The sequence below is a fragment of the Zea mays genome, chromosome 6 (genome assembly GCF_902167145.1).
Source record: "Zea mays cultivar B73 chromosome 6, Zm-B73-REFERENCE-NAM-5.0, whole genome shotgun sequence".
NCBI lineage: Eukaryota > Viridiplantae > Streptophyta > Magnoliopsida > Poales > Poaceae > Zea > Zea mays.
The window spans coordinates 166,951,741-166,979,323 of NC_050101.1; the positions used below are offsets into that span (position 1 = coordinate 166,951,741).

At 47.0% G+C, this 27,583-nt stretch overlaps 3 protein-coding genes across 5 annotated transcripts; all 3 read right to left on the minus strand.

Annotated features, from left to right (window-relative positions):
- Positions 1-17,525: 17,525 nt before the first annotated feature.
- Positions 17,526-18,782, minus strand: LOC103630530 (uncharacterized). 2 transcript variants are annotated; one of them, XM_020539220.3, is made up of 3 exons: positions 18,198-18,782; positions 17,970-18,072; positions 17,526-17,864 (listed from the first exon to the last, which is right to left on the minus strand). In XM_020539220.3, the coding sequence occupies exons 1-3, from the start codon at positions 18,510-18,512 to the stop codon at positions 17,773-17,775; spliced, it is 510 nt and encodes a 169-aa protein (XP_020394809.1). In that variant the 5' UTR covers positions 18,513-18,782; the 3' UTR covers positions 17,526-17,772. The 2 variants fall into 2 exon arrangements, with proteins under 2 accessions (XP_020394809.1, XP_008649806.1); XM_008651584.3 differs by having other exon boundaries at positions 17,956-18,072; positions 18,198-18,759.
- Positions 18,783-22,956: 4,174 nt separating this feature from the next.
- Positions 22,957-23,989, minus strand: LOC103630531 (anthocyanidin 5,3-O-glucosyltransferase). The gene has a single exon (XM_008651585.2). It carries the CDS (start codon positions 23,953-23,955, stop codon positions 23,071-23,073), a length of 885 nt encoding a protein of 294 aa, XP_008649807.1. The 5' UTR covers positions 23,956-23,989; the 3' UTR covers positions 22,957-23,070.
- A 211-nt stretch (positions 23,990-24,200) lies between these two features.
- LOC542415 (Calmodulin) lies at positions 24,201-26,873 on the minus strand. Of its 2 annotated transcripts, none has more exons than NM_001111985.2 (2): positions 26,682-26,873; positions 24,201-24,890 (listed from the first exon to the last, which is right to left on the minus strand). In NM_001111985.2, exons 1-2 carry the CDS (start codon positions 26,755-26,757, stop codon positions 24,517-24,519), a joined length of 450 nt encoding a protein of 149 aa, NP_001105455.2. In that variant the 5' UTR covers positions 26,758-26,873; the 3' UTR covers positions 24,201-24,516. The 2 variants fall into 2 exon arrangements, 1 of the variants encoding a protein (NP_001105455.2); NR_163596.1 differs by having other exon boundaries at positions 24,289-24,890; positions 26,555-26,858.
- Between the last annotated feature and the right edge of the window lie 710 nt (positions 26,874-27,583).

Below are 27,583 nucleotides of genomic sequence, written 5' to 3' on the forward strand. Positions count from 1 at the left end.
CGATCGGACGAACGAACAAACAAACTAAGAACAGGGGACAAACGATCGAAGAACCACCGAACGATCCATGTGCTAGTGTGTGCTTATGTGGAACATGGAGTGGGTGTGGGTGTGGGGGGGAGAAGAGTTGCCATGAAATGGCTTGGGGTGGGATGAGAGGAGGCCCTTGCCCCTCTATTTATAGCCATGGTGGGGGATTAGGGGGAGGGATGAGAGGATTAGTGGGAGGATGAGAGGATTAGTGGGAGATTAGCATGTATTTGTCTTGTATAAGTGAGATTAGCTTGTAGAGCTCACCGTATGACACTGGAGGCATACATATACGTATGAGCATGAAGAAAGTTATGAAGAAAATATTTATAGGGACTTGAAAAAATGATTCTAAAGGTATTTCTCAAGAGGAAAATACTTGGAGATATATCGGTGGAATATTTGGACAATATTTCTGGAAAGAACTTGAAGGGGATTACTCGGGAAATATCTAGGCAGTATTTCTGGAAGAATTTGAGGGGGTCACTGGAGAAATATTTGCAGGATATTTTGAGGAGGATTTTAGAGAGAATATAGACCACTATACTTCATTTGTTGACATCAACTCGCAAACAAACATTTTGAAATGAAATTTGAAATTCATTTGGAATTTAGAGCAAGTTTGAGAAAATTTCAGGATTTGAATTTTTGGGATGCTACAGTTGAGGTGACTCCGGGGAGTCTGGCCGACCTGCCTGTCTCCCCAGAGCGGTCGCTCGTGCCGGCTGTACAGGAGGATGATCCTCGGGCCGTTGTGACGGCGCACGGGCAGGCCGTCCCTTCGGCGCCCCGGGCGCCCGAAGTGGGAACGGCGCCGAAGTCGGCAGCGGGGCGAACCTCGGCGGCGCCTGCGGGGACCGAGGCCCGAGGGGCCTCCCCGCAGGCACGATTGGCCTTGGTCCGGAGCGGGTAAGTATCTGAGGATACCTCTGTTCTGGCTCCTTCTTCGTGTGTCCTGATCCAGCTTCACCTTTTTCCTCTCAGCAAACGGAGGCACGGTTCAGCCGGTCTGGCTCCTAGGAAGGCCCTTAAGACTGTGTCGGCTTCTGCAGCCAGTGTCGCACCGCGCTATGCCGGTTGGCTGGCCTCCGCACAAGACGCCCTCAAGTGGGGGCCCCAGGCGGCACGAATTGCCATGGGGCAAGCCCCCCAGGCCGACCCCTCCGTCGGGCGGCCATCGTGCTGGGGGAGGCTGCTGGCGTGGCCGCGGCCCTGAGTCCACCTTACGCGTTGCCGGCGCCGGCCCTAGCTTCTGCTGAGGCCGTTGCTGTTTTGCCCGTGGAGCCACCCGTCGCCGCCGATGCTGGGATGGCTGAGGTGCCGCTGCTCGAGGCCGTCTCCGACCTTCCCAGTCTCAGGCATAAGGAGGGGGCGACCGCCGTTGCCGAGGTCGGTGATTGGAAGCCCACCCCCTTAGCCGAGGTGGTACCCGATGCGTCGACTGCAGGGGGTCTCGATGCCTTGGAGGAGGGGTGCGCAGAACCATGGCCCGTCTTAGGGAGCGGCAACCTCATCCCCGCGTGGCACGATCCCAACGAGCAGCGTGGGCAGGGGCTCCAGTTCTGGACCTGTGGTGCCTCGAAACCCCTCTTCATCCTTGACAACGAGCGGGAGGAGCAGTCTCGGGATGAGCTCCGTGAGTATGCCGAGGCAGCGATGGGGTCGCTTCGGTCGACCGTGGAGATCCTTTCTAGGGACGTTCCTAGGGTCCTCCAGGTGAGGGTTTCAGGCATACCTTTCGCGTGACCGGGGCATTCTTTGCGACACCCTGCTTCCCTTCTTCAGGATCTGACGGATCTGAGCACCGCCAAGTCGTTGTTCATCCGTCACGAGACTGGTGTCTGGGGTTCGCTGCGGTTCCTGAGGGCCGCTCTTGCCGAGGCTACCGAACACCTTGCCCAACGGAGCGCCGAGGCGGCGGACCTCCGGTTGCTCTGTGATGAGCTGGAGGTGGAGGCAGCGGCGGCGCGGGCAGAGGCAGCGTTGGCACGGATGGAGGCGCAGCAGCGGCAGCTGGAGCTTGGTCAGTCATTGGCGAGCGGGACCAATCTCGGAACCAAGCTGCCGAGGCTGTAGGTCGGGCCGAGACCCTTGGGGGCCAGCTAGCCGAGGTGTTCGCTCGGGTCGGAGCCCTTGCAGAGAACCTGGTCGTGGCGGTCGGGTCTGCCCAGTCTGCCCAAGCCGCAGCCTTGGAGCAGCGTGCCCGGGCTAAAGGTATGTTTCGGCCGCTTTGTGACTTTGATTCATCTTCATTCTTCAACTCGTGTCCGAAGAATTCTGTTTGGTTGTTTGCAGAGTTCGAGACAGCTCTCAGCGAGTCCGTCAAGGCTCTCGCCCAGGCGGCTGAGCAGAAGGAGGCCGACCGCGTGGCCATGTCTGAAGCTATCTCGGCCTTCTGCCAGGTCTTTGGCCTCAATGACGTCCCCTCGGGTAGCTCCCCACAGAGCCGCCTGCGGGCCTTGGGCGGCCGTGTGCGCGACAGACTCTGCGAGGCGCTGCATCACGGCGTTAGGCGGGCCTTCGCCGTGCTCGCCTCCCACTATGACGTGGATCTGGAGCGGGTCAGCAGGGGTACTGTCTACCCGACGAAGATGAGGCTGCCTTAGCCGAGGTCCAGAGGCTTGACACGGCCGTCGCGGGCCCAAGCGCGGTGCTGGCGTCCTCCTTCGAGGTGGAGATCCTTCCGCCCGTGTCGCCGTCCGAGGTCGGGCCAGATCTCCCCGAGGGTGGAGGTGGCGCCGAGGGTGGAGACGAAGCCGAGGGTGCCGCTCCTCCCGCGGGTGATGCCTAATTATGCTGGAGCAGTCTGTTTGGAGCATGCATGTGTCTTTCGTGGCTGCCGAGGCCCAAACACTTTGTTGTCGTGTTATAAAGATGTGTTTCTTTTCCTCTCGTTCCGAGTATCCGGACTTGTTCGTCAATAGCAAAATCGTTTGTCCGAGTAAGAGTTACTTTTCGCGTAAGGTGATGAGTGAGGTATCCGTATCCCGGAGGCGTAGGAGTCTCTCGGCTCGGTTGGCCTTGCCGCTTACGTGCGCTCTTACTCGTTCTGCTGTCGACGTAGTCGGAAAGCACGAAAGTCATTTTGGTAGAAAACTTTTCCGAGGAAAATTTTGACGCAGAGGGAATTCCCCCCTTCTAGCCCCCGAGGGAGGGTCGGGCTTTGCCGAGGCAAGGCTGACCCTTCCTTGATGGTTAGACTTTATTTGTGTATGTATAGAAAACGAGGTGTATGAACGACTTGAAAACATCTTAAGGGTAAAAGCGATGTAGCTGTCGTATGTTCCAAGCGTTGCTGTAGACCTCGCCTTGATTGTTGGCCAGCTTGTATGTTCCGGGCTTCAAAATCTTGGCGATGATGAATGGCCCCTCCCAGGGAGGAGTAAGCTTGTGGCGCCCTCGGGCGTCTTGCCGCAGCCGAAGCACCAAGTCTCCCACTTGGAGGTCTCGGGGGCGAACCCCTCGGGCGTGGTAGCGTCGCAGAGACTGCTGATATTGCGCCGAGTGTAGCAAGGCCACGTCCCGAGCCTCTTCCAGCTGGTCCAGTGAGTCTTCTCGGCTGGTCTGGTTGCTTTGGTCGTCGTACGCCCTTGTCCTCGGGGAACCGTATTCTAAGTCTGTGGGCAAGACAGCCTCGGCCCCATAGACTAGAAAGAACGGTGAGAAACCCGTGGCTCGGCTTGGCGTCGTCCTCAGACTCCAGACCACCGAGGGTAGTTCCTTCATCCACCGCCTGCCGAACTTGTTGAGGTCATTGTAGATCCTCGGCTTAAGTCCTTGCAGAATCATTCTGTTGGCACGCTCCACCTGCCCATTTGTCATGGGGTGAGCCACGGCGGCCCAGTCCACCCAGATGTGGTGGTCCTCGCAGAAGTCCAGGAACTTCTTGCCATTGAACTGGGTGCCATTGTCGGTGATGATGGAGTTCGGGACCCCGAAGCGATGGATGATGTTGGTGAAGAACGCCACCGCCTGCTCGGACCTGATGCTGGTTAGGGGTCAGACCACGATCCACTTAACCGGCTTCGATGCCCTTAACCAGAGACAATGCCCTTAACCGGTGATAATTCCCTTAACTGGCTTCAATGCCCTTAACCGGAGAGAATGACCTTAACCGGCTACAATAGCCTTAACCGGAGACAACGCCCTTAACCGGTGACAATTCCCTTAACCGGTGACAATTCCCTTAACCGGCTTTGATGCCCTTAACCGGAGACAATTGAGAGCACCTAGAGGGGGGTGAATAGGTGATCCTGTGAAACTTGAGACTTAATCCACAAAAACTTGATTAGGCGTTAGCACAATAATGCCAAGTGGCTAGAGAGGAGTCTCAACAAAACACAATAACCACAAGAGATCAATCACAGAGATGGCACAGTGGTTTATCCCGTGGTTCGGCCAAGACCAACGCTTGCCTACTCCACGTTGTGGCGTCCCAACGGACGAGGGTTGCACTCAACCCCTCTCAAGCGGTCCAAAGACCCACTTGAATACCACGGTGTTTTGCTTTGCTTTTTCTATATCCCGTTTGCGAGGAATCTCCACAACTTGGAGCCTCTCGCCCTTACACTTTGATGATCACAAAGAAGCACGGAGTAAGGAAGGGATGAGCAACACACTCAAGACAAGAAATCACAGCAACACCACGCACACAAGTCGCAACAAGAGCTCACAACACAACTCAATGAGTTCACAACTCAACTAGAGCTCTAATTGCTATCGCAAGGAATCAAAAGCGCGGAATCGATGTCTTAGTGCTTAGGAATGCTTAGAGAATGCTTGGTCTTCTCCTCCATGTGCCTAGGGGTCCCTTTTATAGCCCCAAGGCAGCTAGGAGCTGTTGAGAGCAATCCGGGAAGGCAATTCTTGCCTTCTGTCGCCTGGCGCACCGGACAGTCCGGTGCACCACCGGACACTGTCCGGTGTGGATTTCCTTCCTTATTTGGCGAAGCCGACCATTGGCAGCCTAGGAGCCGTTGGCGCACCGGACAGTCCGGTGCCCCCTCCCGACTGTTGGTTCGGCCACGTGTCTCGCGCAGATCGCGCAGCCGACCATTGGCCCGGCCAACCATTGGCTCACCGGACAGTCCGGTGCACACCGGACAGTCCGGTGAATTATAGTCGTACATCGTTAATTCCTTCCCGAGAGCGGCAAGTTCGCCTGAGCCAGCCTGGCGTACCGGACACTGTCCGGTGCACCACCGGACAGTCCGGTGCACCCAGACAGAGCTGGCTTTGACTGAAACAAGGCTATCTCTCTCCAATTTGTTTTCTCTTGTTTCCAGCACTTAGACACAATACATTAGTCTCTAAAACAATGTACTAAGTCCGAGAAACATACCTTTATACTTGATTTGTACTTTGTCCACCATTTGACACTTAGGCACTTGTGTTGGACACTAAATCACCAAAACACTTAGAAATGGCCCAAGGGCACATTTCCCTTTCAATCTCCCCCTTTTTGGTGATTTATGCCAACACAACATAAAGCAAATAGAGCAAGTACAAAATCAATTTAAATAAGATCTCAAATTTGTTTTGAATCATATTTGGCATATATGGATCATTCTTTGCCACCACTTGGTTTGTTTTTGCAAATCGACCTCAATTTCCTTACTCTAAGTCAAACACACTTGTAGAGACATAAAGAGAGTTGTTCCGATAGAAATTGATCACAGTATCAAAAACTCCCCCTATTTCCCATAATCCACCATTCTCCCCACAAGAGACTAACTTTTGATAATAAGAAGCAAATTAGAGTATTTTGACAAACAAAAACTCTAACTCTACTTTTTCAAAATTCTCAAGTGGTAGTTGATCCATTTATTGCTTTAGCCTTATTTTCTCCCCCTTTGGCATCAAGCACCAAAACGGGATCAATTTTGGCCCCTTTAACCCCATTGCCTCACCAAAATCTTCAACTAAGAGTAAAAGGCAATAAGAGTACTAAGATGAACTTGGAATAAGTTACCCTCTCATCGGAGTGCAGTGGAAGTCTTGCATGGTCCAAGTCCACCTTTTCCCTTTCAATCCTCCTTCGAGACTAAATCAAGCAAACTCAAGCACATTGTTAGTCTCATAGGGTCAAGTTGTAACACATCTCCCCCTAAATATGTGCATCACTTTGCAACAGACTTGTGAGGTCCGGGGAGTGCTTGTACAACTTGAGCACCATAAATAAGCAACGAAATGCATAAGGAACATGATCACCGGCATAAACACAAATATGCTATAAATCAATCCAAGTTCCGCGAATCTAAGACATTTAGCTCACTACGCAACTTGCAAAAGGTCTGCTCATCTAAAGGCTTGGTAAAGATATCGGCTAGCTGGTTCTCGGAGCTAACATGAAACACTTTGATATCTCCCTTTTGCTGGTGGTCTCTCAAAAAGTGATGCCGGATGTCTATGTGCTTTGTGCGGCTGTGTTCAACAGGATTATCCGCCATGCGGATAGCACTCTCATTATCACATAGGAGTGGGACTTTGCTCAGATTGTAGCCAAAGTCCCGGAGGGTTTGCCTCATCCAAAGTAGTTGCGCGCAACACTGTCCCGCGGCAACGTACTCGGCCTCAGCGGTGGATAGGGCAACAGAAGTTTGTTTCTTGGAACTCCATGACACTAGGGACCTTCCTAAGAATTGGCACGTCCCCGATGTACTCTTCCTATCGACCTTACATCCAGCATAGTCGGAGTCTGAATATCCAATCAAGTCAAAGGTAGACCCCTTTGGATACCAGATCCCGAAGCAAGGCGTAGCGACTAAATATCTAAGAATTCGCTTCACCGCCACTAAGTGACACTCCTTAGGATCGGATTGAGATCTAGCACACATGCATACGCTAAGCATAATATCCGGTCTACTAGCACATAAATAAAGTAAAGACCCTATCATAGACCGGTATGCCTTTTGATCAACGGACTTACCTCCTTTGTTGAGGTCGGTGTGTCCGTCGGTTCCCATTGGAGTCTTTGCGGGCTTGGCGTCCTTCATCCCAAACCTCTTGATCGAATCTTGTGTGTACTTTGTTTGAGAGATGAGGGTCCCATCCTTGAGTTGCTTCACTTGGAACCCAAGGAAGTAGCTTAACTCATCCATCATCGACATCTCGAACTTTTGAGTCATCACCACACGTGGTCGGGGTACCGTTCATCCTCGAAGCCAGGGGGTTGCTCCACGTACACCTCCTCCTTGATTGGCCCGTTAAGGAAAGCGCTCTTCACATCCATTTGGAACAACCTGAAAGAATGGTGAGCGGCATATGCTAGCAAAATACGAATGGACTCTAGCCTAGCCACAGGAGCAAAAGTCTCCTCAAAGTCCAAACCTGCGACTTGGGCATAACCTTTTGCCACAAGTCGTGCCTTGTTCCTTGTCACCACCCCGTGATCGTCTTGTTTGTTGCAGAACACCCACTTGGTTCCCACAACATTTTGCTTTAGACGAGGCACCAGTGTCCATACTTCATTTCTTTTGAAGTTGTTGAGCTCCTCCTGCATGGCCAACACCCAGTCCGGATCTAGCAAGGCCTCTTCTACCCTGAAAGGCTCAATAGAAGAGACAAAGGAGTAATGCTCACAAAAATTAACTAATCGAGACCGAGTAGTTACTACCTTGCTAATATCACCCAAAATTTGGTCGACGGGATGATCCCTTTGAATCATTGCTCGAACTGTGGTTGGAGGTGCCGGTTGCGCTTCTTCCTCCATTACATGATCATCTTGTGCCCCCCCCCCTTGATCACATGCCTCCTGTTCATCATCTTGAGTTGGGGGTTGCACCATTGTTGAGGAAGAAGGTTGATCTCGCTCATCTTGTTCTTGTGGCCGCACCTCTCCAATCGCCATGGTGCGTATTGCGGCCGTTGGAACTTCTTCATCATCTACATCATCAAGATCAACAACTTGCTCTCTTGGAGAGCCATTAGTCTCATCAAATACAACGTCGCTAGAGACTTCAACTAAACCCGATGATTTGTTGAATACTCTATACGCCTTTGTATTTGAGTCATAACCTAACAAAAACCCTTCTACGGCTTTGGGAGCAAATTTGGAATTCCTACCCTTCTTCACTAGAATGTAGCATTTACTCCCAAAAACCCGAAAATACGAAACATTGGGTTTGTTACCGGTTAGTAGCTCATACGACGTCTTCTTGAGAAGGCGATGAAGGTAGACCCTGTTGATGGCGTGGCAAGCCGTGTTCACGGCTTCCGACCAAAAGCACTCGAGGGTCTTGAACTCTCCAAGCATCATCCTTGCCATGTCTATAAGCGTCCTGTTCTTCCTCTCTACCACACCATTTTGCTGTGGTGTGTAGGGAGCGGAGAACTCGTGCTTGATCCCTTCCTCCTCAAGGTACTCCTCTACTTGAAGGTTCTTGAACTCGGACCCATTGTCGCTCCTTATCTTCTTCACCTTGAGCTCAAACTCGTTTTGAGCTCTCCTTAGGAAGCGCTTGAGGGTTCCTTGGGTTTCAGATTTATCCTGCAAAAAGAATACCCAAGTGAAGCGAGAAAAGTTATCAACAATAACTAGTCCATACTTACTTCCTCCTATGCTTAGATAGGCGACGGGTCCGAAGAGGTCCATATGTAGCAGCTCTAGAGGTCTTGATGTGGTCATCACATTCTTGCTGTGATGCGCTCCTCCCACTTGTTTACCTGCTTGACAAGCTGCACAAGGTCTATCTTTTTCGAAATGCACGTTAGTTAAACCTATCACGTGTTCTCCCTTTAGAAGCTTGTGAAGGTTCTTCATCCCCATATGTGCTAAACGACGATGCCACAGCCAGCCCATGCAAGTCTTAGCAATTAAACATGCATCTAGACCGGCCTCCTCTTTTGCAAAATCAACTAAATAAAGTTTGTCGTCTAGTACACCCTTAAAAGCTAGTGAACCATCACACCTTCTAAAGACAGACACATCTATATTTGTGAATAAACAATTATATCCCATTTTGCATAATTGACTAACAGATAACAAATTATATCCAAGAGACTCAACTAAAAACACATTAGATATAGAGTGCTCGGATGAAATAGCAATTTTACCTAACCCTTTTACCTTGCCTTGATTCCCATCACCGAATATTATTGAATCGTGGGAATCCTTGTTTTTGACGTAGGAGGTGAACATCTTCTTCTCCCCCGTCATATGGTTTGTGCATCCGTTGTCGATAATCCAGCTTGAACCCCCGGATGCATAAACCTGCAAGGCAAATTTAGGCTTGGGTCTTAGGTACCCAACTCTTGTTGGGTCCTACAAGGTTAGTACAAATATCCTTAGGGACCCAAATGCAAGTTTTGTCTCCCTTGCATTTTGCCCCTAATTTTATAGCAACTATCTTCCTATCCTTTCTACAAATAGCAAAGGAAGTATTTAAAGCATGATCAATTGTAGAAGGTTCACTACTTGTTTTCCTAGAAACATGAACAACATTCCTTCTAGACATGTGATTAATAACATTTCTCCTCGCTAAATTTCTATCATGCACAACATGGGAACTAGAAGCAGTCATAGCATATGAAACAACTTTATTGTAATGAACATTCCTAAAATATTTCCTATACAATATTGTATAAGAAAGCATGATTCTTTTGCACACTATTTGCCATAGGGGTCTTCCCTTTCTCCTTGATGGAGATGGGAGCCTTATGGCTTGTTAAGTCCTTGGCTTCCCTCTTGAAGCCAAGTCCATCCTTAATTGAGGGGTGTCTACCAATCGTGTAGGCATCCCTTGCAAATTTTAGCTTGTCAAATTCATTCTTGCTAGTCTTAAGTTGGTCATTAAGACTAGCCAATTCATCATTCAATTTGGAAATTGAAACTAGGTGTTCACTACAGGCATCAATGTCAAAATCTTTACACCTATTGCAAATCATAACATGTTCTACACAAGAGTTAGATTTACTAGCTATTTCTAGCTTAGCATTCAAATCATTATTTATGCTCCTTAAGCTAGAAATTGTCTCATGGCAAGATGATAGTTCACAAGAAAGCATTTCATTTCTTTTAACTTCTAAAGCATGAGATTTTTGTGCCTCTACAAATTTGTCATGCTCTTCATATATAAGGTCCTCTTGTTTCTCTAAAAGTCTATCCTTTTCATTCAAGGCATCAATCAATTCATTAATCTTATCTATTTTAGTTCTATCCAATCCCTTGAACAAACTAGAGTAATCTATTTCTTCATCACTGGACTCATCATCACTAGAAGAATCATAAGTGGCATTGTTTCGAGTACATACCTTCTTCTCCTTCGCCATGAGGCATGTGTGACGCTCGTTGGGGAAAAGGGATGACTTGTTGAAGGCGGTGGTGGCGAGTCCTTCATTGTCGGAGTCAGATGACGAACAGTCCGAGTCCCACTCCTTGCCAAGGTGTGCCTCGCCCTTAGCCTTTTTGTATGCCTTCTTCTTCTCCCTCTTGTTCCCCTGTTCCTGGTCACTATCATTATCGGGGCAGTTAGCGATAAAATGACCAATCTTACCACACTTGAAGCATGAGCGCTTCCCCTTTGTCTTGGTCTTGCTTGGCTGCCCCTTGTGACCTTTTAGCGCCGTCTTGAAGCGCTTGATGATGAGAGCCATCTCTTCATCATTTAGCCCTGCCGCCTCAACTTGTGCCACCTTGCTAGGTAGCGCCTCCTTGCTTCTTGTTGCTTTAAGAGCAAAGGGTTGAGGCTCATTGATTGGACCATTCAATGCGTCGTCCACGTATCTCGCCTCCTTGATCATCATTCGTCCGCTCACGAACTTCCCAAGAACTTCTTCGGGCGACATCTTGGTGTACCTAGGATTTTCACGAATATTGTTCACCAGATGTGGATCAAGTATAATAAAGGACCTTAGCATTAGGCGAACGACGTCGTGGTCCGTCCATCGCGTGCTTCCGTAGCTCCTTATTTTGTTGATGAGGGTCTTGAGCCGGTTGTATGTTTGGGTTGGCTCCTCGCCCCTTATCATTGCAAATCTCCCGAGCTCGCCCTCTACCAACTCCATCTTGGTGAGCAAGGTGACGTCGTTCCCCTCATGAGAGATCTTGAGGGTGTCCCAGATCTGCTTGGCATTGTCCAAGCCGCTCACCTTATGGTACTCGTCCCTGCACAAAGAGGCTAACAACACAGTAGTAGCTTGTACATTTTTATGAATCTGTTCATTAATAAAAATAGGACTATCCGAGCTATCAAATTTCATTCCATTCTCAACAATCTCCCATATACTTGGATGGAGAGAGAACAGGTGACTACGCATTTTGTGACTCCAAAATCCGTAATCCTCTCCATCAAAGTGTGGAGGTTTGCCAAGAGGGATGGAAAGCAAATGTGCATTTGAGCTATGCGGAATACGAGAGTAATCGAAAGAAAAGTTCGAATTAACCGTCTTTCTTTTGTCGTAGTCGTTGTCCTTTTGGGAAGAAGTGGACTCATCGCTGTCGTCGTAGTAGACGATCTCCTTGATGCGCCTTGTCTTCTTCTTCTTCCCATCTTTGCGTTTGTGGCCCGAGCCCGAGTCAGTAGGCTTGTCATCATTAGGCTCGTTGACGAAGGACTCCTTCTCCTTATCATTGATCACAATCCCCTTTCCCTTAGGATCCATCTCTTCGGGCGATTAGTCCCTTTCTTGAAGAGGACGACTCTGATACCAATTGAGAGCACCTAGAGGGGGGGTGAATAGGTGATCCTGTGAAACTTGAGACTTAATCCACAAAAACTTGATTAGGCGTTAGCACAATAATGCCAAGTGGCTAGAGAGGAGTCTCAACAAAACACAATAACCACAAGAGATCAATCACAGAGATGGCACAGTGGTTTATCCCGTGGTTCGGCCAAGACCAACGCTTGCCTACTCCACGTTGTGGCGTCCCAACGAACGAGAGTTGCACTCAACCCCTCTCAAGCGGTCCAAAGACCCACTTGAATACCACGGTGTTTTGCTTTGCTTTTCTATATCCCGTTTGTGAGGAATCTCCACAACTTGGAGCCTCTTGCCCTTACACTTTGATGATCACAAAGAAGCACGGAGTAAGGAAGGGATGAGCAACACACTCAAGACAAGAAATCACAGCAACACCACACACACAAGTCGCAACAAGAGCTCACAACACAACTCAATGAGTTCACAACTCAACTAGAGCTCTAATTGCTATTGCAAGGAATCAAAAGCGCGGAATCGATGTCTTAGTGCTTAGGAATGCTTAGAGAATGCTTGGTCTTCTCCTCCATGCGCCTAGGGGTCCCTTTTATAGCCCCAAGGCAGCTAGGAGCCGTTGAGAGCAATCCGGGAAGGCAATTCTTGCCTTCTGTCGCCTGGCGCACCGGACACTGTCCGGTGCGGATTTCCTTCCTTATTTGGCGAAGCCGACCGTTGGCAGCCTAGGAGCCGTTGGCGCACCAGACACTGTCCAGTGCACACCGGACAGTCCGGTGCCCCCTCCCGACCGTTGGTTCGGCCACGTGTCTCACGCAGATCGCGCAGCCGACCGTTGGCCCGGCCGACCATTGGCTCACCGGACAGTCCGGTGCACACCGGACAGTCTGGTGAATTATAGCCGTACGCCGTTAATTCCTTCCCGAGAGCAGCAAGTTCGCCTGAGCCAGCCTGGCGCACCGGACAGTCCGGTGCACCCAGACAGAGCTGGCTTTGGCTGAAACAAGGCTATCTCTCTCCAATTTGTTTTCTCCTGTTTCCAGCACTTAGACACAATACATTAGTCTCTAAAACAATGTACTAAGTCTGAGAAACATACCTTTATACTTGATTTGTACTTTGTCCACCATTTGACACTTAGGCACTTGTGTTGGACACTAAATCACCAAAACACTTAGAAATGGCCCAAGGGCACATTTCCCTTTCAACAATGCCCTTAACCGTGAGAATTCCCTTAACCGGAGACAAGGCCCTTAACCGGTGACAATAGCCTTAACCGGAGACAATGCCCTTAACCAGTGAGAATTCCCTTAACCGGAGACAAGGCCCTTAACCGGTGAGAATAGCCTTAACCGGAGACAACACCCTTAACCGGTGAGAATTCCCTTAACCGACTTCAATGCCCTTAACCGGAGAGAATGACCTTAACTGGCTACAATAGCCTTAAACGGAGGCAACACCCTTAACCGGTGACAAGTCCCTTAACCGGAGACAACGCCCTTAACCGGTGAGAATTCCATTAACCGGAGATAATGCCTTCAACCGGAGAGAATGACCTTAACCGGAGATAATGCCTTAACACTATTCCACGGTTAAGGGAATTGTCACCGGCTAAGGGCGTTGTCTCCGGTTAAGGCTATTGTAGACGGTTAAGGTCATTCTCTCTGGTTAAGGGCATTGAAGCCGGTTAAGGGAATTCTCACCAGTTAAGGGCATTGTCTCCGGTTAAGGGCATTGAAGCCGGTTAAGGGAATTGTCTCCGGTTAAGGGCATTGTCTCCGGTTAAGGCTATTGTCACCGGTTAAGGGCATTGTCTCCGGTTAAGGGAATTCTCATCGGTTAAGGGCATTGTCTCTGGTTAAGGGCATCGAAGCCGGTTAAGGGAATTGTCACCGGTTAAGGGCGTTGTCACTGGTTAAGGGTGTTGTCTCCGGTTAAGGCTATTGTAGCCGATTAAGGTCATTCTCTCCGGTTAAGGGCATTGTCACCGGTTAAGGGCGTTGTCTCCGGTTAAGGCTACTAGTGTATGTCGCGCGCCCTACGCGCGATATTAAATTTGTATATGAGAATTTAAATTATACACAAATATTATGTACAAAACCCCTGTCGTCTGTGTTTAGAACCCACCTAAAGAGGTTCATCGCGGTCTAGAGGCCATTTTGGAGAAGGGTTTACCTGGATCCCCTCTTAATGTAGTTGTCACACAAGTGTAGTGTACCGTACCGGCATGGCTACAAAACCAGCTAGAGTTGCCAATAACGCCTATGATTGCTGACAATTATTTTTCCTTTGTCAAGCCAACTACACGTCGGTACATGTCGATATAGTATGTATTGGCATGTATACCGATGTGTAGTTGGCTTGACAAAGGAAAAATAATCGTCATCAATAGGCGTTATTGGCAACTCTAGCTGGGTTTGTAGCCATTGCTACGTCGCAGTGAAGCACCACGTAGGTAGCAAAACCCTGTCGCTTGTGTTTAGAACCCACCCGAAGAGGTTCATAGCGGTCTAGAGGCCAATTTGGAGAAAGGGTTACAAAATCAGCCCAAAGATCGGGGGCTTGTGGGGGACGGATATCCCCCGGGTCCACCAGAAGGATAAAAGACCTCACGAAAGGCCCGTGGGCCCAATAATTCGCGAGGTCATCCCTTCGTGGGCCTGGGAAAGAACGCCTAGTGGAGTGGATCGACACAAGAACAGATCGACGCAAGCCCAGACGGCCCGACGATTTCGAGCAGTGATCACAACAATTACCCTACCTTCCCGCGCAGGAGCCCCGTACGTCGGAACTGAGCGAGGATGGGTCGGCTGAATTATAGGAAGATAGACTCAGTCAGTTCACTATTACTTAGGCACACGTTGTTATCATATCCACATGTAATGCCCCACGGTTGAGTATATAAGGCCTAGGGGGCACCCCTTCAAAGACATCGATCTCATTACTTAGCCATCCACCCGGTTCTCTACGTCCCCAACACTAGAGAGCCCCCTTGTAACCCACCACAAAAAGTACTCACGCTAGGACGTAGGGTGTTACGCATCTCAAAGCGGCCCGAACCTGTACACAACTGTCCACTGTTTCTCGTGCATCTGGCACGAACCATCAAGCTACAGTCGGTAACACCGTCCTACTCCAAAATGCACCTTGAGGGGCAACCCTGGGTGCGCGGTCGGACCCAAAACACCGATACTAACCACAGTTGCGTATCTTTGTCCACTGCTTTATGTGTATTTTCCTTCGATTCATGGAACAAGTCCTCGGGTGTGTGTTGGAAAGTGGAGAGATCAACACAAGTAGAATTGTAGACCAACAAAAAGAAGACAAGAACATGCTTGCACTTCACATTTTTAGGGAAATGGCGTGCCTTAGTAGAAAATAAGGGCACATATAATTGGTAGGTTGGAGTGGAATATTCATTCGTCCGAGAAAGAAATTTCCACTTATTTGCATTTTTAAAGAATTGAGAGGTATGTATATTATTATTTTTAGAAAACAAAAAACCAACTATAAATCTTCTAGAATATACCGCATAAATAAAATGAGCAATGTTGGTGTGTCAGGATTTGTAGTTTTACACTTGCTATGCTAACTCTGTTTCTCTAGAAATTCATGAGACGTTTCTACATTTTAGAACTTCAAAAATGTTTGAAAAATTTCTGAATTTACAGAAAAATCTTATTTAGTTTCTAAACTGGAATCTGCCTCAATATACAGAACAATGTACAGGGAGTAAGTAATATATGTCTAAATTAGCCCAATATTTTTAAAAAACTTGATGTATAGGGGTATGCCACAACAATCGAAAACAAGCACAGCTGACACCTGCTACACTAGGAGTAAAGCTTACCGAGTGAATACCAGACACACACATCTTTTGTATTATGTTCAGAGTGCATGCATCCTAGAAGTGCAGCAATCTTGTTCATGTCTGGACCTCCCCCTTCTGAAATTGCTCCTCTAATGCTTGATGACATCCATTCAATACAAAAGTTCTAAGTGATACAGGAAGACCGCTCTTTGGTAGTGAACTCAGAAGACGACAATCCTCGATAATCAGAATCCCAAGTGCATAAAACGAATGCATATCAGGCAGCAATTCCAACTCTAAGCATCTTGTAACCATAAGCTCACTAAGGGAGACAAGGCCTTGCAACTCTCTTTGTGATGATAGTGCATCACAAGATTTTATGACCAGTTCCTTCAATTTTGTCTGGTAGACAGCACTAGACAAACACATTACTTGAGGGCAACATCTCAGATGCAATTTCTCAAGAGATGGCATATCATTTAAATAGGCCTTCAGAGATGGAATTTTAGGGGCCCAAAAAAATGGGGACCATGTTCAATCGAACAGGTCGCACGTGCTTGTGCACGACCCTGTATGGAAACCAATGCTTCTGATCTCTTGAAAATGTGATCCAATCATATTTATAAAGGGTCACTTGTTTTAGTATCCTCATGTGCCACATGCTTACTGGTGGACAAGGCATCTCAATGATGTCACAATCGATTAGGCACAAAGTATCAAGTGATGAGAGTTTATTCAACTGCTTGGAGAAAGGGGATGGTTTTCTGGTAGCACTGCACTAACCGAAGGCTATTAAGTGATGAAGGAAACACAACCGACCCATTCTCATCCCACAAATTGGCAATCACAGAGTAATTCAGGTTTTCAAACACTTCTCTAGACATGCATACCACATGGTTATCAAAGATCTCCATATACCAAGATACAAAAAGTTATGAATATTCTAGCACTAGGAATAAAAGTCTTAAATTGATGTTTGTAAAACTGACCTTACCATGCTATGATCACCATGAGTCCATTCTCTCCCAAGATCTTATTGTTTGGTTCAGAGTGTTGATAAGTTCCAAATCGCATCAACATAATTTAAAATTCTCTAATGAAGCAATGCTCATTATATGTTTTGAAAGTGTTATCCAATATATTGAATTCATTCTTTTTTCCTGGCACTATAAAGTGTTGCATGTCCAGATGTTGTTCACTCGTCAGACTCAAGCTCTAACACATGTGCCTTCATACTATTTATTCTTTCTGCTACATGAATACAAATGTTCTATATTTGTCACAATACACATACACCACATGGTGCTATAGAAATGATATCAGTTACCTGCGAGTTAGGAAATTCATGTGAAAAATGAGACGATGATGCGTGGGATGATGCTATTATCTCTTGCATTTATGATTGCTCATATGTAACGTGCTCTTTACCAATGTCATAGCTTGGTGCACACCAATAGATTCCATTTTCGGTTGATAGTAATCTCTGGTTATGATTCGTTTCATGAGATTTCACAAACATTTTTCATGCTCATGCTTCTACAAGTGGATCGTGGTGCTCCGCTTTCGACAGGTGCGAATCAGCATCAATGTGTCTCGCTTCGGATCATGGATGTAGCCTTACCTACCTTATACTATGCATGTGAGTACCCACTTGACCTCAATGCGGGCACTAACAGGAAAACCCACTCTTTTGTATATAATAATCAAGCCTATGATGTTTAGGCCTTATGTCTTTTGGCTACATGGCTGTAAACTGTGTTACTCCTATTTAAGTATTTGTGTAACCAATATCTTGTGATGACCTAGAAGTATATTGTATTCCATAAATGACTTCGGAGCTACCACAATGCATAATTTGGCAGTGCTTGTCGTTCATTTGTTTCAGCAATATTACCTATGGTCATGTCGTGTTCATTTATATTACATGAATGGTAGAACGCCTGAGAGAGCACTTCCTATTCTAGTTAAAATAAAGAGCAATACGCACGAGTGCCAAAAATATGCTAGAAGCAATAAGCAATCTATCTAACTATTCAAGTGCAAAAAAACGCTATACCATTTTCAACCAAATAAATACAAATATTTTCCACTCATACGAATGATGATTATGATATTTTCTCTGATTTGTGCCGCAAATCCATCTGCTCTCTCCAATTCTAGAATACAGTACACTGACATACATAACTTGAGTACATGACCCGTCACCCGTCGCTGCGAACACCACGGTGGTGCGGTGCGCGTTCTTCTGCACGGCGACGGCACCGGCGAGTGCGCCGGAGTCACCCACAGCCTCTCACAGGAATCCGTCTCTGCGGTCTTGCTCCTCGGCCTCTCTGTTCGCCGTCTGCACGGCCTTGAACCACAGAAACGCCTGAAATATGGACACGGACACTCTTCAGTCAGCGACAAAGCAGGCGCTGCAATGGGGGGAGGCATGCGCGGCGCGTATCTGAGACACGTACGGAGGTCGGGATACCGGTGAAGACGAAGAAGCCCAGGAGCGGCGCGTACAGGGCGCTGTCGGGGCCGACGATCCCGAACACCGGCCGCTGGTTGGTGTACTCGAAGATGGAGCCGATCTGCGGAGCGGTTTCGTTTTCGTCAGTAGAGATTCTGCCGAGAGGACACGTACGCTCGGACGAGCGATGGCGACGAATGCGCTAAGGCATAGAGCGAAATGGAAAATGGGCTCCGGCAAGCGCACCGCGGCGATGGCGGTGATCGTAGACGCGAGCAGGTACGCGTAGAAGGGGACCTGCCGGGCCTCCTGTCCACGCGCGGCCCCGCCCTCGCGCTCCCAGGGTGGCGGCTCGTCCGCGCCGGGCTTGGCCCACGCGGGGACCTGCTCCTCCGCCTCGCCCGGCGTCTTGCCCGTCGCGGCCAAGGCCGTCTGCAGCCTCCGGCGCAGCGACGGCATGCCTAGGAGCGGACGGGCCTGGGGCCTCACGTTCGGACAGCCCGTGCTACGCCTTGAGGACGTGCACACGGAGGTGGAGATGGCCACCGCTGCGGCCGCCATGGAGACGAGACGAGCTTCTTCGCCCGGCGCGGCGCGGCGCTTGGAGAATCGATACGAGAGGTGGTCGGACTCGGACGGCTGGCAGATGGGGAAGTGGATAGGAGGTGGGCGGGCGGTGACTCGGCCCGCGTTCGTGAGTGGCTAGGACGCGGACGACGTGGCGTGTGGCACTGTGGCCTCTGCCAGACTGCCATTGGAGACGTCTACGAAGAAGCCAATGTTACCGGGGCCCCCATGCCCTCCGCTGAAGCTGACCCATAATCGGACGGTGATTCGAAGGACGGTGATGGACCTCGGCGAGCGCGTCGGGCAAGCTCACCCCCCGTCGGACCGTAGCTCAAGGTCCGACGAGCGCATTATAGCAGTCGTCAGATTGACCATTGCATCCATATGGAATAGTCTTTTAATTAAAGATCCTTTTCTGAGAATGTTATTGATAAATGCGATTAGAGGTGACAATGAACTATAAATTTTACACTATAAGATTTGAATATCGAATCAAATTAGGATCAGACCATATTTTTATTCATTTTAAACTAAAATTTGTTTAGTACCCTACCATTTTGTGAATAATCATTTGGATCATTATCCGTTACCACTCCTATTTCTTGTACAATCCATCTTCTCAGATGATATTTACTCTACAGAAATATATTTTCGTTACTTGCTTGCTTTTAGGTTTCATGTTGTTCCCTCCAATGAATGTTAATATTCCGTCTCTGCTTTATATTATTGTGTTGATATTATCTATTAAATGTGGGGGAGGGGGGGGATTTGTTGTCTTGGTGGCTCTTATGATAGTTGTTCGTTGCTCAAACTTCTTGTTGAGTTAGTTGAAAATTGGATTGTTGTTAGGTTGGTGGTCTCTAGAAATTTTGTTGAATGTGGTCGTAGCTGAATGTGAATGATCGATTTGGATGGGTTGTGTTGTTTCCATGGTGGAAGGGATAATATAATTGGTGAAGCGAAACTTGATCCTAGACGACGTGATTGGTTGTTTTTAACCGAGACATTGATTTTTCTTTCTTTTGTTCCTCTTTGATGCTTTTCTTTACTTTTGGACATATTTTTATGTGTGATTTTTCTCCTTTTCCATGTATTACACAAAACACGTCATCGAGTCTTAGTGGTTTGCGAGTTCGTCTACCTCTCTGTCCTTTGTAGCTTGTTTCATCATTTGAATGATCTGTCATTATGATGATATCTCTTTTGGAAGTTATTTTTAATTGTTGTTGCGCTATCGCTATCAGTGTGGTTTATTTTATGAAAAGAAGGGGTATTCGCTCTGAACCTATTGATCTAGGTTGATTGTGACTATGCTTGATTAGGGCTCGAGCGCTTGTTTCTTCTTCGACTCTTTTTGCATGTTTTGTGTCTAATTTACAGAATTTATTCATGACTTCATAGAGTTTAGAAATTGTTTTTGGTGGTTCTCTAGCAAATTGTGATGCACATTGATGACCATGTTGTCTTGTACATTGGGTACTTGTGCTTTGATTGAAATAAACCTTATGAAATATTGTGTTCAAGGTTCCTTTGGTTATTGTTTGCAGCTGAAAAGGACTACAATTGTAAGCCCCATTGGCTAAAATACTTGGAAGTCAATGAGAAGGTTGGCCTTCAATTGACCCAATATTATATTGACTTTAGGTGTAGCAAAGAATACCATTGTCGATTTGGTCTCTTGATTGACATGATAAATGGTTTTGCCAATATTGCTTCATCACCTTCCCCTAATATTACTGCTGCTTCGAAGCTCATTAGAAATTGTCTTAGATCAGATTGGCCATCATAAGTTAGAAGCATGTTACATTTGTAACCTAGAGGCCATTGTGCCATCTGCATGTTTGTTGATACTGAAGAGATTGGACCAATGGAGATGAATGGTTGTTGTGACCTTTTTTCTTGCAAATCTTTTGCTACAGACCCTAGGTTATCATCAAATATGTCATCTTGGCTAATATTGTGAATTATGTCTTTTAAGTGTCAAAGTGTGGCTTTGGCTTCCTGGATTCTTTGCTTTAATGGTTTTCCCTTGCTCTTCTTCGATAGTCTTTAAGTTTTGCCTGTTTGGCTTATAGATGGTTTTGCAATTCTCTAAGTCCTTGTTCTTCTGTTTTATCTTGATTTTGGTTTGTTTGGATAAAGTCTTGATTTTCAGGGTTGTTTTTATTTACACTAGATGGTGTCTTCTTCGAGAGTCTAGCCATAATGTTTGTGTTTGTGCACGGTGTTAGCGAGCGCACACAAACAGTGGATGCCAAATATTAGGAAACAAAGTAACTAGTCACGAACTAGTAGCTACAAACTTATTTGGATGAAAAAAAGTTATGTCCGTGAACAGTATATGCCGAGGGTATTTATAGGAGGCAACAACTAATATGGAATGAATGGTTGTTTTAGTGAATTGATATGTTCACTAAAAATAGGCGGAACAAACTTATTTTAGTGAATTGATATGTTCATCTTTTACTTCCTCGTTACTTTCGTTGCTTTGTCTAGCGCAAAGTTAATTTTGAAAGCTAATGTAAAACAATGAATGGTTGCTAGTTAGTTCCAAAGCATCGTGGGATACCTTTTCCTACGATAAAATCTTCAACAACCGGTTTTTTCTTGGTCATCAGAGAATAATAACGAAACAATGACCTATGGTCGGTGCACCGCACTCCTCTGGAGCGATCCAATCTGGGTGCAAAGACAGGCCATGATCCTTACCTGACCGTCGCAGTTAGCAATAATCAAAGGCAAAGCAGATCCAGCCGCTGGCATCTGTAGTATTCAAAAGGGAATCCACCAGGACTGCAGAAGCCGGAAGAGTAGAACAGGGTAACGGTAGCAGTATTAGGTCTTGTTCGGTTATTCTCATTATATATGGATTATATAGAATTGAAAAAAAAATTAGAAGAACTTTGATTTGATTGAGATTTAAACCCACTCAATTTCACTCAATCCACATGGATTGAGAGCTAACTAAACAAGTCATTAAGTGGCAGGGGACAGGAGCTGCACCAAAAAGCTTAGCGCTTATTCTCCCTGTCATCTGCGAAAGGCCAACTTGGTTCAACACCCTGGCACCATGGTTTTTTCCTGCTTGTTCATGAATAATTAGCGAGCAATGCAGAGGATCCGCTGCAATGGTGCCGTCCTCGGTTGCATCATTGTCAACTCCGATCACGATCAGAAGGGGGCTGACCAGCAACGAATTCCCATTTTGCATCGTAGTTCTTGTGCGGTGATTTCAACTTGGCGAATCATACACTATACCACGCATAGTGCTCTAAGCTTTGTTTGGAATATATACTGATATACATACCTTGTTTGGGATACACTGTAGCAGCATGCCACCGAAAGCTAATCCTATTCCTACCTCCAACAACAACGTTACTCGTCTCATCTAGCTCATATTATAAACTCAACTCTATAAACAATTCATTTATACAGTATTTTATACAGCCATATATACAGTCTGTTGGCCATAGGCCATAGCTTAACATAACGATGCAATGCAACATACACAATTACACACAGTGGCGGAGCTAGGGGCAGCGTCTTGCCACCCCGTGAAACCCCCCCACCCCCCCCACCCCCCCCCCCTCTCGTGTGGTGTATATAATATACAGAGAGGTAGAGAATGTATGAATTGTAGGGTTTTCGTTGAATAAATAATAATAATTTGTTAAAAAATTGACAGATTTTCTAAAATATCAAATACATTGCTAATAATAAAATATACAAATTTTAACTTAAGTTGACGAATTTTTATAGTTATCCGAGGCTAGTTGGATTTTTGAACTCAATATTTTGTTAGCCGCCTCATGAATACTAAAATTAATATATATATGGAAGTTGAATTTTATCAATCGAACATTTATAATTATATCGTCTTTATTATTTTGGTATTGTTACTATGCCACAACTTTAGTTTAATATATTAATTACATAGAAAATGAACCCATGGACCAGAAAAAATTATAAAGAACTAGAATTCTTATTCCATATTATAAGTACTTAAGCTTGATAACATCATATAGTACTAGGTGAGTGCCCGTACGTTGCAACGGAACCGTATAGATTAAGGCTCTTATTCGTCTCAATCCACATAGATTAAGATAATTTATGGTGTAAATTAATTCTATACATTCACTCGATCCACATAGATTAAGGCTCTTATTCACCTCAATCCACATAGATTAAGATGATTTATGGTGTAAATTAGTTCTATACTGGATGGTATTGAGTCGATTTAAATCTATAGAAGTCAAAGTCCACCCTAATCCACTCCCATTCACGTGGAATTAGAAGTGGAATTAGAATAATGAGTCTGAGAATACTTACAGCTCCTTATCTCCGTTCCCGTGAATAAATGTTGTACGAACCATTTTGAAATTAGATTTATATAAGCTTGTTCGTTGTGAAAGACAATTTTTTCACATGTGTCTTCCCAAGAACAATGGCATGACTTAAATACACAATTACACGAACACACATACTCTAGAAATATTTTACTTCATCCGTCTATAGATCGTGACAATACCCGAACAAAAAAGCTTCCATCCGTTCAATAGAACTCGTGATATAAGAACAATGCAATCAGTACCGAACAAGCGTCCTTGCTGCCGAAGCAGAGGAACACGACGCTCCGCTTGGGCTGCGCGTCCAGCCACGCCAGGCACTCGTGCCTCCCGCCGCTCCCCGCCGTGCTGCTGCCGTCGTTGACCAGTGGCCCGACGCAGAAGACCCTCGGCGTCGGGCGGCCGGGCACGCAGACGCCGTCGCCGAGCGCTCTCAGTGCCCTGGGCTCCAGCCAGGCGAAGCTGTTGACCAGCACGCCCCTCCCCTCCGGGATGCGGCAGAACTGGTACATCCGGACCTTGGTCCGGTCGCTGTCCCTGTCCTGCACCGTCAGCGACATGTCCATCGCCCGGACCGGCGGCATGCCGGGGCAGCGCACCAGCGCCTCGCCCATGTCCCTGAACGACGGCAGGGTGGGGTAGAGGTACGGCAGGTTGAGGAACATGGCGAGGTCCCCCGCCGCGGAGGCGAAGAAGAAGTAGGCCGGGACGCCGAGCTCCGCCGCGACGTCGAGCGCGTCGACGCAGAACATGTCGAGGATGAGCGCGGCGGCGGGCTGGGACCGGAGCAGGAAGTCCCGGAGCACGGGGTTGGCGAGCCGGAGCGTGTCCAGGTCGCGCTTCACCCAGTCCGCGCCGGCGTCCGGGCTGGCCGGGACCGGCAGGAGGCGGAACGCGATGGCCGGGTTGGCCGCCGCGAGGCGCTCCACCGCGGCGGCCGACACGGCGTCCGTGTCCGGCGGGTTGACCACGGCGATGAGCGCGCCGTGGCCGTGGCGCAAGAGGTGCTTGGCCAGCTCCACCATCGGGATCAGGTGGCCCACGCCCAGCGACGGGTAGAGCACGAACGTCCTCTTCTTTCCCGTGACCATGGTGGTGTTGGATCCTGACGTTGCTGGAGCTTGAATTCCCTCGGTGCAGGGAGAGGAGAGCGGGGCGGCGGGGACAGACGCGGGCAAGATCTAGGGGCGAGGAGAGTGGGGGCGCGGCGGGGATTGCGGCCTCGGTGCAGGGAGAGGAGAGTGGGGCGGGGGGATTGCTGCGGTGTCGGGTGGAGCCGTGGTGGACGCCCTCCTTGTGTCCTTATCCTTATAGAGTAGTAGAGATTGATGAATTAGTTGACCCTTTATATCATAATCCTAGCTCCACGCCTCCATACACAAAGACTTAAGACTAGCACAAAAGATCCAAAACCCTGGAAAATATGAGCTTCAACAAATCCTACAGGTGCAATAATGCAAGATAACATCACAATAAAAAGAAACCAGGTATCTGATGTCGCGTTCCCATGACTACACCGCCTAAACGGACCACTACAAGACATTACCACCTGCATGACACTGATGCGTACTCAAAGGGACATGACAAAGTACAGCTTGTGTGCCTGATAATTCGCTTCAATCCATAGATACTTATTTCACGGGGACCGCTCCTCACTTGGCCATCATAACCTTGACGAACTCCTCGTAGTTGATCTGGCCGTCGCCGTCGACGTCGGCCTCACGGATCATCTCGTCGACCTCCTCGTCGGTCAGCTTCTCGCCAAGGTTGGTCATGACATGGCGGAGCTCGGCAGCCGAGATGAAACCGTTCTGGTCCTTGTCGAAGACGCGGAAGGCCTCCTTGAGCTCCTCCTCTGAGTCCGTGTCCTTCATCTTCCTCGCCATCAGGTTCAGGAACTCCGGGAAGTCGATGGTCCCATTGCCATCCGCATCGACCTCGTTGATCATGTCCTGCAGCTCTGCCTCGGTAGGGTTCTGGCCAAGGGAGCGCATCACCGTTCCAAGCTCCTTGGTAGTGATGCAGCCTGCAGAGGGTGAGTAAACCAAACTTGGATTAGTATTGGGAAAAAACAATCTTCTCATCAAGGGGTCCATCAACATCACTGGTTTGTTTTAACAAAGTGCCAAATACAGTGGCGAATCTGTTAAGATTATGCGCAGCTCATAAAATGCACATTCTGGAGACACCATCATGAGACATGACAATAGTGGACATGTCACAATGTGACAGTCACTTTCAGCAGCCCATCCAAATCACTTGCATACTCTTATTAAACAAAAACTTACAGTAGCAGGAAAAAAATGGTAAACAGACATTGCTCCGGAGGGAGTCATCTAAACTAGCACAATGTTGCATTACAACAGAAGGATGAAAGTTATTTCAAACAAGTACATGAGGAAATAGTAAAGTGGCAGTCATTTTCACAAAATATCAATGATGTTGGTCATCCACTACCAAATACAAGCGGTCAATTTATGGATCTATATCACATAATATCATGAACACTTGGAGAAACAATATAGTAAAACCCATCATCCACCTAACGGTGTAAAATGAAGAGATTAATGCATCACAGCTTTAATAAACTCAATCCATTTCCTGACACTTTAATGAAGCACCATGCTTACCAACTATTAATGTGTAATACTCCCACCGTTCTTTTTATTTGTCGCGTTTTAATTCAAAAATGAACTAGCGAGCGACAAATTTTCGAGAACAGATGTAGATCAAAATAAAAATGATAACGTGTAATAGGTATGGCACAAATCATGCACTAGTTCAGCCTGTGTGTACAACTTGTTAGCACTATAGTAATTATTCAACAGAACAGTAAAAAGCTTCCAGAGATTATCAGTGATAGGAAGTGGCTAATAATGAGTGCTCCACAATCATGGGTTGGTCTAAGACTACACAGTAAGCACTTTACGACCAACTGGAAAGCTATCATATACCAAAACATACATTGATGAAACACAAACAAAGATACACATTTAAAGAAAATGTACAAAAGAAAAAAATCTAAAACAAAGAATGGCTACTGCTTAACGTACTAGTAGACAACAACCGGATTAACAACTTTATTTCAAGGCATAGCTAGAATCCACATCCTCAGCTATCTTGCTCCAACATCAACACATTCCCTGACTGCCTCCAGCAGCTTAATTATATGCCCGTGTAAAACACTATTTTGAAAAGTAGACTGCAGTGCAGCAGTGTTCGCAGAGTGGAGTTTGAATATAGGGATAGGGGATGGATAAGCTGCTTGCTCGAGATAGTCGTAGTCGATACATCTACTGGCACTAGATACGTAGATTATGCAACCACGCTGATAAGCTGACCCGCAAAGTTGAATTATCAGATCATGCTACGTTCGCTGTCCATTCCCTAGAATGCTTTACGAGACATTTGAATTCCAGCCCTGCTAGGGTAAGGCAATAAATTCTCGATCCCAAATCGTTCTCCCGCCGTGAGTAGAACTCCCAAAAACATCATTTTACTGCCCTGCCACCTGATGGTAAAATCTTAGACAATAAACAGCTGGTAGCCGTAAATAAATACATAACCAGGTGCTAAATCGCTGCACGCAAATACGCCCAAAATACCATCGAATGTCCTATCGAGTATCGACTCAGAGATCACCAAATCCTAAGCACCACAGCACACGGCCGACCGGATCTAGAGCCCTACCAGCAACAGCTCCTACACGAACCCCACAATTCGTGCTGTATCGGGGCGGGACGGGAGCTCGATCCCGATCCGGCCGCGAGATCAAGGAGCCTAGCAGGGAGGAAAAGGGAGGGGGCCAGGTGGGTACCGTCGCCATCCTTATCGAAGAGGCTGAAGGCCTCCTTGAACTCCGCGATCTGCTCGTCGGTGAGCTGGTCCGCCATGGCAGAGGTCTGCGGCGAGGGCACGCGGCGAGGAATAACCGAAGAAGGGAGGGGATGTGTGCTCGTGCTCGCGTCACTTCTGTTGATTGGCCTGAGCGGATGGGGAACGAGGTGGCCCGTCGCCCGGTCCGTGGGCCGGATTTTTATAGGCAGCGGTGAGTGTTATATTGTTTAAAGAGTTTAGGATATTAAAAATAAATTTAGTATATATTTTAGGAAGTAAATTATATTATTACGGAAGAACAGTATAGAAAATATTAGTAGGGTACTAAACTAAAAGCATCTTAAACTGGTGTCTTAAATTTGGTCAAAAAAATTATAAAGCATCACCTTAAATATATTATACCGTAGTGGTCTGCCCTATAATCTAGATTCAGATTTAAAGTTGTATCCCTTCCAGCTAAGAAACAAACAAGAGGATTTAGAATATCAAAAAAACATTCCAACGTTTCTGGTAAGACTATTCAGTAGCTTACTAATCCTCATTTTTATATTTAAACTCCATTTTATAAATAGTACAGTCAACAATATAAAATATTGCAAATGTAATATGAGATTAGATTCTTAACTTTTCATCCCATATTATTTTTTATTCTGAATGATTTGTCCTTTAAAATGATTAAATGGGTCCAAAGAGTTTGAGGGTCGTCTTTATTTGTCATGTGTGTAAGACAACAGTAACGATGAAGCCTATAAAGAGTCCTGCTGATCTCACACTCGTAAAAAATGTAATATTCTTTTAGATAACGTTGGGCGCGATATGGATAGTTGGAGTCTAGATAATTCACTTTCTGCTAGAGTTCATCGGAAGTACAAAGAGTGATCA

Excerpts from the sequence above, each read along its gene's own strand:
- LOC103630530 (XM_020539220.3), bottom strand. The coding sequence starts at position 18,512 with ATGGCGGCCGCAGCGGTGGCCATCTCCACCTCCGTGTGCACGTCCTCA. Across the intron at positions 18,073-18,197 it reads CGATCACCGCCATCGCCGCG|ATCGGCTCCATCTTCGAGTA; the intron begins GTGCGCTTGCCG and ends ACCGCTCCGCAG. Across the intron at positions 17,865-17,969 it reads GGGCTTCTTCGTCTTCACCG|GCGTTTCTGTGGTTCAAGGC; the intron begins GTATCCCGACCT and ends TCCATATTTCAG.
- LOC103630531 (XM_008651585.2), bottom strand. The coding sequence starts at position 23,955 with ATGGTCACGGGAAAGAAGAGGACGTTCGTGCTCTACCCGTCGCTGGGC.
- LOC542415 (NM_001111985.2), bottom strand. The coding sequence starts at position 26,757 with ATGGCGGACCAGCTCACCGACGAGCAGATCGCGGAGTTCAAGGAGGCC. Across the intron at positions 24,891-26,681 it reads CTTCGATAAGGATGGCGACG|GCTGCATCACTACCAAGGAG; the intron begins GTACCCACCTGG and ends CACCCTCTGCAG.